General features: G+C 35.8%; 1 protein-coding gene across 2 annotated transcripts in view; it reads left to right on the forward strand.

Annotated features, from left to right (window-relative positions):
• The window catches only part of lpp (LIM domain containing preferred translocation partner in lipoma), a 205,225-nt gene that overhangs the window by 176,110 nt on the left and 15,690 nt on the right, over positions 1-13,425 (forward strand). For both annotated transcript variants that reach the window (XM_065240758.2, XM_065240761.2), the window contains exon 8: positions 6,352-6,521. In XM_065240758.2, the coding sequence (XP_065096830.1) occupies positions 6,352-6,521 (170 nt within the window). The remainder of the gene's footprint in view (positions 1-6,351; positions 6,522-13,425) is intronic.

Genomic DNA, 13,425 nt, shown 5'->3' on the forward strand with positions numbered 1-13,425 from the left:
GATGTGTGTTTGTAAAGCTATAGAATTGCATTTAAGATGTATAATTTCCATCTATTATTGCAATCTCTTAAATTTTTTAAATTACTTTTTAATGAAAAAACATTCTGTCTTACTTTCCTGAAAGTAAATTAAAACATTTTTGTAGTACAGTTTTGCCAATAAAAAAATTAATACAAATCTGAAGTACAGACTGGCCCAGCTGAAATAAAGTTATTATTGTTCTGCCCTCAAAGGCATTTCAGGATTTTTGTATACACACACACATGCACACATCCTGTGAGGTTATGACATTCCCACTCCAGAGAGAGGAAAGAGGATTTCCGAGTGGTTTCCTCCACACAGGCTTTGAGTGTGACCTGCTATTGTCCTTTGACTGTATTTCTCTCTCCCTTTCTTTCTTTTGCTTTTGCTCGTTTCTCTCACACACTTGTTTGGCTCAGAGGAGCCTGTGATGTTGAGCCGCTCTCAGCTCCTGTTCCAGCCTCATCTAAAGTGATTACCTTTGCCTAGGATTCCTCCCACCACCCCCACAGGACCCCTGGGGAGCCACTGCAGGCAGGCGGCTCCTCTTTATTATCTCTCCGCCTGCTCTGTGCTGTGCTGTTCCTCAGCGGTAACCTGCTGCAGGTAAAGCACAGCGGGGTTGGATGGAAATTATCTAGAGAACAGCATTAGTAACCTACCTGCCATCCCCTTACATTAATTTTAGTGACAGTTCAACATGGGGCACACAATACAAAGTTAAATGGCACTTATAAATCAACAAGACATTTGCTTTTTTATGCTGTCGTTCTGGATACGGGTTGGGTAGAGTGGGAAGACTTTATGTACTGTAAGATCATTTGACTTTAAAGAGACCATAAAATAAAACATTTTGTTTTTCTTTGGGGTTTGTTTAAGCTTTGAGGCCATAATGTATTGTTGCGTAATAGACATAAATAGCTTTCAAGAGATAATAACTTCTTTGATAACAAACTAAAAGTAGTGATCACTCGTCCTGTACTAGAATTGTTTGTCCAATTAGATGCTCTGTAGTATGAGAATGCCCCTCCCATGGATACTAAATACCAATGAAATTTCCTGGCTGTGACAGAATTAAATCAACAAACAAAACTTCCTGTTTTAAAAAAGTGATTTATTTTAAGGAACAAAAAGTTTTTTCCATTACAATATACAAAAATAACTACCACCGTGTTTTATATTTTTTCACGTGTACTTCCATTATTCCATGTTTGGTTAACTGTGGAAAAATATCTGATGTTTTAACATTAAAGATCCTTACATTATAGTAGATCTTAAAGTTGTCTGAGTGCTAAATCTATGTATTAAATCTATTTTGTATGTGCTATTTATTTTAAGGTATGGATGGTAATTGTGTGGTTATTTGGGATTTTTCTCAAAATTACTTTTGCTGAACAGATAAAAATTTGAGATAAATTTGTGATTAATCGCGAGTTAACTCATGAAATTATGCAATTTATCTAGATTAAATATTTTAATCTATTCACAGTCCTAGAAAAAACACACATTTACACTCAGAGGCTGTTTACACTTGGCATTAACATGCGTTTTCGTCGATCGGATCACAAGTGGACGACGTTAATGCCAGGTGTAAACGTTGTTCAAAACGTTTTGAACGCGTCCACTTTCGACCACTTTCAACCACATTCAGAGGTAGTCGAAACCACTTTCGATCGGATCGCTTTGGAGTTGCGGAACGCAATGTGGTTGAATGTGTTCGAACAGCCACACGCGACCGCCTTCTCTCCGCCCATTTATCTAATCTGAGGTATTAAACACTAATTTTACGTCTTTTTTTTACTTCTGCCGTGAACATATGGTGAACAGCGCTATTTTTAGCCTTTCATTGGTAAAACTGCAGGTGTTCTCCGTAGTTTCGTTTTGAAAGCGTGAAAGTTGTGCGATCCAATTTCATCAATTGCCCTGAAAATTCAGAGAAAGCTCCAAATACTTGCTAAACAAGCAGCGGGCTCCGACATAATATAAGTTTGCGTCCATATAAACTCATAATTACTCCCGCTCGCGTTTGAATGAGAGCAGAGAGACTCGCCCACCGTCTCACAGACCACCCCCTCACAGTATTCAGGACAGATGCGGTCGAAAGTGGACAAAAGAGACGGATTTAAATACCAGGTGTAAACGTAATGTGTCTCTCTCGTCCACTTGTGATCCGATCAATGAAAACACATCTTAAAACCAAGTGTAAACAGCCCCTCAGAAACATTCATTAACAATCTCGAAACAATTGATTATTCCTCAAATTCCATATTTTCTTATGATACAGGCTTAAACATAAGGTTTGTTTACACACACAGAGCTACTAAAATGAGCTGCTCTGAGTAACAGCCAATCAGAGCCTAGCTCATCATTATTATTCATGACTCTTTCAAATAAGGTAATAATAGACCATTTTATTAATGGGGTAAATCCTAGGGTTGTAAATGGACATGTAAACCCATCTCTGGACCATTTTTGCACTTAGTAAAGCCACATACCTTCTATGTAGATATCATAGAACAATTTACCATATTTTTTTCTAATGCATTCTTTGGCACCTTTAAATCTATAAAATCTACAGTAAGTGTACTGTAAAGAAGACTGTGGCAACTTGCCCATTGCTGTCAGCAGGTTGATGTAGATTTCACAGTATTCTTTTTACAGTGCACCTTTAAAAAAAATGTGCACAGATTATGAATGTAATTTGATCATAGCGACTGTTTTTTTCCAGGTGTGCTCAGTCTTTTTTACAATCACAGACAAAAAATTATTTATGCAAGAATCACTTAATCTTAGAACGTTACAGCAAGTATGTTCCCAGCATAAATTGTTGTTGTTTAGTGACCTGTAGCAGCAAAAATTACATTATGTGCCTTTAATTGGGCTAATTGGCAATTGGCCTACCCAATCAATCATAAAGCTCTTTCATAAATCACATCTTTCATCGACTTGAAGTGAACAGATACAGTATGACCTTGTGTTAATCTGCAAAAGTGAGAAGAATTATCTAAGATTAATAACTTTGTTGAGAAGAGGTGTTCATATTCAGCTCAGCTTTGATATCTAATCTGAACAGCGGAAAAGTTCAGTCTGGTTTGTTGATGCTGCCGACAGCTTCAGTGGTGAAAGCGTGTCTGATATTTTTTGCCTTTTGTCTGTGACAAGCTTGAACTCCAGCTCTCAGTGCAGACAGCGAGTCTATCATTTCTAAAAACAGGCTTAAATGAAAGCCAAAATGAAGAGAAAAAACTGAAGTTGAGTAAATTAATTTGCAATATCTCACATTCCCGTTTTTTGAGATTGTATCAGGCTTCAGATGTGTAAAAAGGAAAACACCACAAGATATGGCTCCAAAAGCGCATTATTTCCCGATACTGCTAATTAAACTGCTAGCGTCATTAATTGGTTTGAAGATATCTTTGCATTGAGTTAGAGACATCTTAAGCTCAATTAAAGATAGCTTCTTCTCATTTACAGATATCCAAATGTCGTGTCCCACAATGTGAAATAAGGATCTTTTTGGGGGCAATTGCCAATGCCCTAGAACACAAAGATTGTGCTCTTTTTTACTTCCAAAGTTTCCTTTATCAGAAAAAGATTGTATGCGTGTCATTGTGCTAGTGTAGTGTTTAATCCTTTCCCTATGCCATTCGTGATATTATATGTTTCTGTTAAGGGAGGTGTGGGCTGCATAGATGTATGGAGGAATTTATTTGTGAATGATTTATGGCCCATTTCCTTGGGATAACCCACTCACCATAGTTTCCGTGTCAGTAAGTGACTGACCTTTTCATTTCTAAAATTGTAGGGCAACCAATCACTTTCCCCTTTGTTGAAAGATTCAAACACATTAGAGGTTGAATTAACCGGAGATCATATCAACCTAACTTTAGAAATGTTCTGGATATTATTTCCTTTTAACACTGATTCAAAGTTATTTTATACACTAGTCCTGCATTTGGAGATCATCTCAGTAGAGCAGATTATGATATCACTGGTTCAACTACAAAATGAAGTTGGCTTTTAGGAACTACAAGCACATTGTTTATTTAAGATTATCTCTCAGTCTGATAGTTGCATGTGTTAGTATGCTTTGTGGCCAACACATCCGATCTGATCTCTTTAAAAAAAACCTTGTGGTCAAGGTCTGGAGGCCTTGAAGTAATGACAGAACATCCATAAAACTATAGGTCAAAATCTTCGACTATATGCAGTATTCATGACAGGGTTTTTATAATGCATCTGTGGGCCTTTTTACACCTGGTCACTTCATGTGTTTTCTCTGATCGGATAGCTATCTGATTTGTTAAAACTGTTCTATCTACATTTGGACACATATGGGTGATTCTCGCGAAATTAGACTTATGAGGTGTCAACATTTTGATAAAAAGTAAATGCTATCAAAATAAGAAGCATACAGTTACAAACATCTCTTCATGGTCTGTTTCGCACATGATTCCAAATGACATCATACAAACCAATGTTGCTATGAAAATTTATTTTTTAAATCCTCTAAAAATAATGGTTATAGTAAGTTCAGACCTTAATCTTATATGTGCCTTCAAGGGCTTTTTAAAAATTCTGATGCTGGACACCTTCTAAATCTGGATTTTCTGAGAATCACCAAAATGCGTGTTGGCAAAACTTAAGACAACGTCTATGCACACCAAAGGAAGCAGTTATTGTATGTTGCACTGTATGTTGTGACTCGCGTCTCCTTGCTTGGCATGAGCTGGAACCCGCTGTCGTCACTCCAAAATGCAATAAGTATGTCGTCTTTGTTCGCCTCTTTGCTGGCTAACTTCCAGGTGACGCGTTTTCGTTTGGGAGGAGTTATGCGATGACATATGTGGTTTTATCAACCAGATGTATTTACACTTGTCTAGTTTCATCTGAAATGCGTCCCAGACCACCTTCTGAAGTGCTTTGAGCGATCAGATTTAGATCAGTCTCGAAAACGGAGGGCATTTACACTTGGTCTTTTACACGTGAAGTGACCAGGTGTAAAAGCCCCTGTGGCAGAGGGGAATATTTACGTAGATATCTGTATCTCTAGAATCTCCCCTCTAGACTCATTTTCATTTATCTCTCTTACATAGAGCTGTGATGATGCATCCTGTTTCCCATTAAAAAGACCTGTCTAAAATCAATTCTGAATCACAAGACTCCGATTCTATGTTTCATTCGCAGCTTGTGAATGTACTACGGGTCTTTGAACAGTAGGAAGTCCTTATCAATCAAAAACATTACGATGATGAGTCGTTTACAACGTGTATTTAAAAAAGCAACACTTGTCAAACACAATCATTCAAAATATTGTTTACTATTATAAAAAAACTGAAACAATTTGAAGAACAGCGATATTTTTATAGACATTTCCTGGAATGGTTTTGTAATGGTTTTTCTTCTGTGACACAAATAGAGTTTCTGCACAAGAGCACCCTCTGCCTTTTGGATGTGGCGGCATTTCACCGTAATTCATAAAAATGTATTCATTAAGAAAATGGGCATTTGCACGATTGATCATGGCCTTACAGTACCATGATATGTTGATGTTTCTACATTTTTTTAATACTTCAAGTTTACAGAAAAATTAAAATTCTGTCATAATTTACTCCCCCTCAACCTGTTCCCAACTTGTATACATTTCTTTGTTCTGCTGAATACACAGGAAAGCATTTCGAACCATGTTTTACCAAGCAGATCTGGGGAACCATTGACTTCCATAATAGGAAAAATAATACTATAATAATACTGGAAGTGAATGGTGGCCCAGATCTGTTTGGTTATTACCATTTTTTTAAATATCCTTATTTGTGTTCAGCAAAACAAAGACATTTATACCGTAAAAAGTGAAAAGTTGCTCTACTTAAAAATTTACTTCAATTGGTAACACCTAAAATATTTAAACATTTGACCCAGCTTTTACTTGATATTGACATTTTTCGGTCAACTATGCATGCAGCATCTTTAAAATAATTACAATGACGAACATGTTAAGAACACAACCAAACAAAAGTCTCAAGTTTGGATATCTTAAGTACTGTCAATTGCACCAAGCCTAAGATCAAGTATCAATGCATTGTTTCTGTATTTGAACTAAACGCATGACAAGATCATGCTTTAGATTCCCAGGGAACACAAAGCCTGATAGAAATAAATCCCCAAATGCAATATACTGTAAGTTGCTTCTGGATGAAAGAGTCTGCCAAATGCGTAAATGTAAATCTCAATCAATAAAAAGTCAATTTGTTTGAGACCTAAATCTGACTCAGCCCAGATCATGGATTTGAGATTACAATTCTTAACAATGCTTTGTTTCCTTCTCCACAGGTCGGTGTGCAAGCTGTGGCGAGAATGTTGTGGGTGAAGGGACGGGTTGTACCGCCATGGACCAGGTGTTCCACGTGAACTGCTTTGCGTGCATGACCTGTGGCTCTAAGCTCAGAGGGAAGCCTTTCTATGCTGTGGAGAAGAAGGCTTATTGCGAACCCTGCTACATTGTGAGTGTTTTCCATTATCCAATGTACTGTACATAATTATCCATCACTCTGATGTACTGGTTTGTAAATTTTTTTTGTCAAGCTCTATTTATATCCATCAGTAGAACATTACATGTGGTATTTGTTATTTTCCATAATATCACAAGAACTTCTGTGGCAGAAGCTCTTTCAGCCAAGTTCTGGGTTAGGAGTTCTTTTCATTCTGCTCTCTTAATGTGAAACAGACACGGGAGTCATGCAATTTGGTCACCTGATTTAGGTTACAATATCACTTTTTCTGGGATACACTTGAAAGCTCTTGTTTTTCTCCCACGTACTCACTAATGTCTTTTTCCCATTTATGTTTATTTTTCTGCTTCGGAGGCCCATTCATCAAACTGCCACAGTGATAGCATACTGTATATAATGTAGTGCAAAGTCTTATCAATGGTCCAAAATATGTACCCCAGCTGTCACTGGGGCAGAACCATTTAAAGAAAAACACCATCATTCCTTAGGATCCAAACAGGGATAAATTTAGAAGCCACCAAACACTTCCATGTTTTCCCTATTTAAAGACTGTTACTGAGGTAAGAACATATTGAAAAACGGCTGTGTTTTCCTTTACAAAGGTCCTAATATTTACCATTAGGTACAGATATGTATGCATTTGGAACCTTTGAGATACCAATATGTATTCTGAGGCAAAATATTAACTGTTTCCGCCCAAAGCTGTATTTATTGTTTACTCGTGGCCCTACACATTTTTACGCGCACATCCAAGAGGAAACACTTTAACGGCGGCACTAGTTTGCATGCTCTCTTGAAGCCCTGGTTTCTCATTAGCTTCCTGTTTTGAGGACGTGTCTAAGATCTGCCAAGAGCATCTTGATTTGTGTAAAACCAGGATTCACGTTTTCTCAGAACTGTTACTAAAACAGTTCATCTTTTCATAATCATTCACCTATTCCTGTCACACTCATCATTCTTCTCCGATGAGCTGATTCACACTAGTTAGCACCACATTCAAATCTAAAAGGCATGAAGATTAGACAAACAGTGGACTCGCATGCAAAGGACCAAGCATCATATTCAACCTCATCTCAAACATCTGATAAGCATTCACACAGGCAAATCATATCGAGATGAATAACGAGTATTAAAATCACATTAGAGTGCCGGATAGGATTACTTTCCTTTGTAGATTGGTACGCAAATCAGGGTGTCATCTCTCTCGTTCTACATCCACCTTCCCTTTTTGGGTCTAAAAAAATCTGAGTTAAAAATTCTCTTATTTCTTCAGCCAAATGGTAAGAGAAAGGGAAATTAGTACCAGTTACAGTAAAACATGAGCAAAAAAAATTTGCATTAGCATTTCTCTGTAAAGTAGAGGTTAGGATTTTCTTATAACATTTTTATAAACTTGTCTTGTATTTCCAGCATCTGAGAGTTGTGCAATATCCGAATGTGCTTAAGAGTTTTGAAATCCATTTTTTGTCATTATTACTACTGCTTTTAATTCATGTCTTGAAAGGCAGACATGAAAAAGGATTCGGAGTATTGAATGAATTTACTGAGCACTTTTGTTTTCAGTAATCACAATCAGACACATAAATGTACAAATATATTAAATAGCAGCAGAAAGTGCATTTTGTGGACACAACATTTTTATTACAGGGTTCCCACGGAATATCATGGCATTTTAAAAGGTCTATTCCAGACATTGAAAGTCAGCGAATTTTATATTTTTTGTCCAAATTATGGAATATCAGGGAATGGTTTTCGCTTTAAATTTTAGTTTGTATTTCTCAAAATGTAATCCGCTTGTTATGTTTAGACGTAAGGAATGCCGTTTACTGGTCCAAGCCTCCACTGATTTCAAGACTATTCGTTTGCAGAATAAAATTTTTTGTTTACATAATTATTATACACAGTACATCAACAAATATTATGTATAGGCCTATATAAATACAAATACATGTATGTATAATTTTAAGGAAAAAATATTGATATAATAAATATTTATATTAGTGCTGGGCATAGATTTATCTAGATTAATCTCATACAAAATAAAAGTCATTTCTTGCATAATATATGAATTTGTGCTGTGTGTAATTATTATGTAAATATAAATACACACACATTCATGTATGTATTTAAGAAACTTTTACATGTGTATATATATTTGTTTATGTTTTATATATTCTATATTATATATAAATAAAAAATATATATATACACTCTAAAAACAAATGGTGCTATATAGCACCAAAAGTGGTTCTTTGCTCGTAATTATAGAAGAACCATTTTTAGTGCCATATAGCACCGGTAAAGCACCTGTGTAGAACCATATAGGGGCCATATAGCACCACTATAGCACCACATATGGTTCTACATAGCACCATATGGTTCTACACAGGTTCTTCACAGGTGCTTCACCGGACCTATATGGCACTACAAATGGTTCTTCTATGATTACGACCAAAGAACCACTTTTGGTGCTATATAGCACCGTTTGTTTTTAGAGTGTGTATATATATATATATATATATATATATATATATATATATATATATATATAAATCTTAAATGTGTGTGTATATACAAATGTATGTATGTGTGTGTTTAAATATAACTAATATTTACACACAGCACAAACTCATATATTATGCAGTAATTTACTTTTATTTTGTATGAGATTAATCTAGATTAATCTATGCCCAGCACTAATTTTTATCTGATATAAATGATATGTAAATATACAAATCTTTATACATATACAAATATTTCTTAAATATATACATGCTTGTGTGTGCATTTATATATACATAATTATTATACACATTACACACACATTTAATATGTAAACAAAAACTTTTATTCTGCAAATGATTAGTCGTGATTAGTGAGACTACAATTTGAACAGCCACTTTATTATTCATTTTATGCATTTAAACTACATTCTATTATCTCCCGGTGTACCCTACATTATCAGGCTCATGACATCTCAGACATAGGTCATGAAAAAAGTCAGGGGATTTGACATTTGGCTTAGAGTGAGAAGCCTGTTATTAATAGGTTTGGCAATTTCAGTAGGTGAAGACTAATATTAATGCCAAAGCATTTTGCCAAGCAATTAAATTCTGGATAACTATGTGTTTACAACTCTTTTGTGGCATCAGAGTGGTGAGGGTCTCATTCTGTTCCAACACGACACTGCTCCTGTCTACAAAGCAACATCTATAATATAAGTGATTTACTGCATCTACTGTGGATAAACTTGATCCAAACAAGGCCTAAACCAGATACCCAATACACACCTATGAAAAAATTTGACTACTTAAACATGACCTTTCCGATGTTCTTACATTTGAAGTGGAGCAAATCTCTGTGTTGACACTGTAATACAAAACCTTTTTAAAGGACAGGATGCAGATATAGCAGCCAGTAACATTGAAATTAAATGTTGTGAAAATTAAATTCAGCATGTGTGACCCTGTCTGTTAAATCCTGGCTTAATTCTCATAACATAAATATTAGATTATTGGAGCACCAACGTTTGATTTTACTCATTGATTTTAATTTTTTTAATAAAAAAATGACTTATGTAGACCACATCATGACCCCCTTTGAGCTGACAAAAGCAAATCTATTTATGTTTGGTCAGCAACTATGTAAATGCTCTTTACTGTAAATCTAGGAAGCATTCTGAAAGAAAGAGATTCCGTAGCTCCAAAAATAAGTATTAGCACATCTCACGAAAAACAGGTCATTCCTCAAACTGTCTTTTATTTCATCATTGTTTCCCGTTCCTCTGGCATGGATAGCCTACTGAAATTAAAAATGTGGCTGCTGTGTTTCCCTGTTTCCCTTTTAAGAAACCACTATATTACAGAGCCAGCACTTTCTTAAGTAGTCTTCTCCTTTTTTAGGGACAATGCATTTCAAAGAAGCCAGAATATTGTTAATATTGGGTGAGCACTACAGAATAAGTAGTGCAATGAAAAAAAAAAACTGTTGACTGACAGTTAAAAATAGAAGATTAAACAATGAAATGGCCATTACTCCCTTTTTAAATAATCAACACTGTTGCCGAAACAAGTTGTTGCACTTTTTGCATAGTGGAATTTACCATAAATACTAAAAAGTACAGAAATATTACTGTACAGTGTACAGTGTTATTAATAAATGTTTAATTTAGATTTTTTTTCAGCTAAACTAATGTTATCTGTTCTTTGTCCTCTCACAGTTTGGTTTATTTAAGATCTTAACGTCCAGCAGTCGATTATAATCCACACACTACATTTTTCTTTATCGTTCAAACAACGCTTGGCCTACAGTACATATCTTATCCTCTATATAATGGTTAGTTGATGGGAAATGCCAAGTTCCTTACATTCTAACCACTAGTGTAAACTCTGAGGTTTCACTGCCTTTATAAGTTGCCCATTGCACAAGAAAGACTGGGAAAGATCCAGGCATTTCCAAGATGGTCACTGACACAAACCACATTACCACAAACACCTGGAGCATGCTGTACTGTATACAGGGTACAGTCTGGGATACCGTAATCATGAATATTTAACTGGGCAGTGGAAAATTGCAATGAATAAATCTCGCAAGTCTTGTCATTAGTGTTTATTTCAATATCAAAGCAAATTATGTATTTGACCTGCTGCTGTGTTTTAGATATTAGGATCACTTGATAAGTGATCTTTTTACTGAGCGCTTTCCCTGTAGACACATTTCGTACTGTACGTTTATTTGGTTTATTTGTTGTATTAAGTATTTTACATTTTAAAATTGGCCTGCAGGTTACATAACTGCAAAGCATCAGTTAACCTTTGCTCCATACAACAGCATTATACAATTATGTCCGTATTACTCCTTTAGTCAGCGCATCACTTGAACACTGCAGAATCAGAAAGTCCTGATTCACCCTCGCCACTCTCAGAATGATTGTTCTCGTCTTCAGCTGGAAGTTTTCCAACTTGGATCTTTGTGCTAAAGAGGGCCGAGATAATTTAAGAACTTTATTTATGCATTTCATCAGCATAAATGTTCTTCTGGCACAAGATCAAAAGGATGGAAGAAATCTGAATTTCTTAATGAAAGTAATTTCTTCTTCTTTTCCCCCATCCTCGGGGTCATACGCCTCTGTGCGATTACAGAATGAACATGAGACTTCAGTCTCTACAGAGTCATGGTGGTACACCAGTGATCTGGGGAAAACTTCAAATGAGGCCAGCAAGTCAGTCTAGGAATCATTTAAGAAAAGAAAATGCACATTGTGCGTTATTGAGCAGTTTATTTACTGTATCTGTGGATGGTGATAACATAATATTTTCATGACTGTTTCAGTATGTAAACATCTCATTTACTGCTCTGGAGACCACAGAGAGCATTATGCATCTAATGATATTTTCTTTCTTGCAAAGAATAGAGCCACTGGCTGCCTCTTATTTTAATGATATCTTGTTTTAAACCTCTTGTTAAATTGTCGCCACGTTTAATACATACAGTATAGATGCATAAATATTTAATACATATCTACACTCTCAGAAATAAAGGTACAAAATCGTCACTGGGACAGTATCCTTATAAAAAGGTACACCTTTGTACCCAAAGAGTGCATATTAGTACTTTAAAGGTACATATTGGCAGTTCAATGATACATATTTTGTACCTACATGTGGTATAGGACCTTTTTAAAGGGTACTGCCCCAGTGACAGCTTTGTACCTTTATTTTTGATAGGGTATAGAAAAATACAAATAATATAAATAAACAAAAATAATACAAATAAACTGAACTATAAATGAACCTGTCAGACCATAAGTTAAAATCACTGATTATAACTTAAAATCTTCAAAGCTTCATTATCGCATTTCAGCTCCTCTTATAAGGATTAAAAATTTTGATTCATCTTCACTTCAAAAGTCATTTGAGCATCAAAGGACATGACTGCCCGTAACTTCTTTTCCGAGGGGCAAATTTCACCTCTGAATATGTAGTTTTAGTACGTACAATTCCTTGCTCTTGTCACTCATAAAGTTACTTTTATGGTTTTCTTGGTACTATGTTTTAATTCATATATACTGTGACTTTTTTAGGTAAAGGCCCCGTGACATCCAGTAATGTTTCTCTACAGTATTAAACAGGAAATAAGTGACAGTTTGTTAACATCTATCGCTTTGCATATTCTTTGGAACAGCATTGATAGTTTAAGCATGTTTTCGCCTCCTGGCAATAGACAACACAGAACTTTTAAACAGCGCAACTAGATATCATTCATTCCTTTTAGTAATAGACAGGAAGGCTGCCTGTTGGAGAGTCTGCATAATCTCTCATCTGCTTCCTGCTCTCGCTGTTATGCTTTAACCTCAGAAACACACCTGACCCACAGAGCACAATGGCGATAATCAGCCTTTGTATACTGGCTTTCCCTGGCTCCGCCCATCACTTATCATCGCTTGTTTGAATGTAATGCAATACAGATAAAGTTTTCACCGCTTAGTAAATCCGCATGTTTGCATGATGTGGTCTCTTATTTTGTTAATGTCAGTGCAGGAGCACTGTTGTTTCAATCTCTTAGTCTGCTCTGTGACCCTCTCCTTTTATTAATACCTATTGTAATTGAGCCTATGTGTACTCATTGATTCTTGAACATCTAGCACAAACTTCACTAATACACTTTTGCAATATCAATAGCAGAGAGGAATGCACAGTCAACTGTACTGTTGGTATTCACAATTAAGGTAATGATTTTTGCTGGGGTTTTATGCTAATCCTGCTGGCAAATGTTTGATAATGAATACATTTGCGATACAATAAAAGTCCAAATTTCAACTGGTTGGGTCAAGAACCCAACTGTTGAGTTAGAAATTGACCTATGCTGGATTTCTTCAACCTGAAACACTGGGTTG

Source organism: Paramisgurnus dabryanus, chromosome 7 (genome assembly GCF_030506205.2).
Source record: "Paramisgurnus dabryanus chromosome 7, PD_genome_1.1, whole genome shotgun sequence".
Classification (NCBI taxonomy): domain Eukaryota; kingdom Metazoa; phylum Chordata; class Actinopteri; order Cypriniformes; family Cobitidae; genus Paramisgurnus; species Paramisgurnus dabryanus.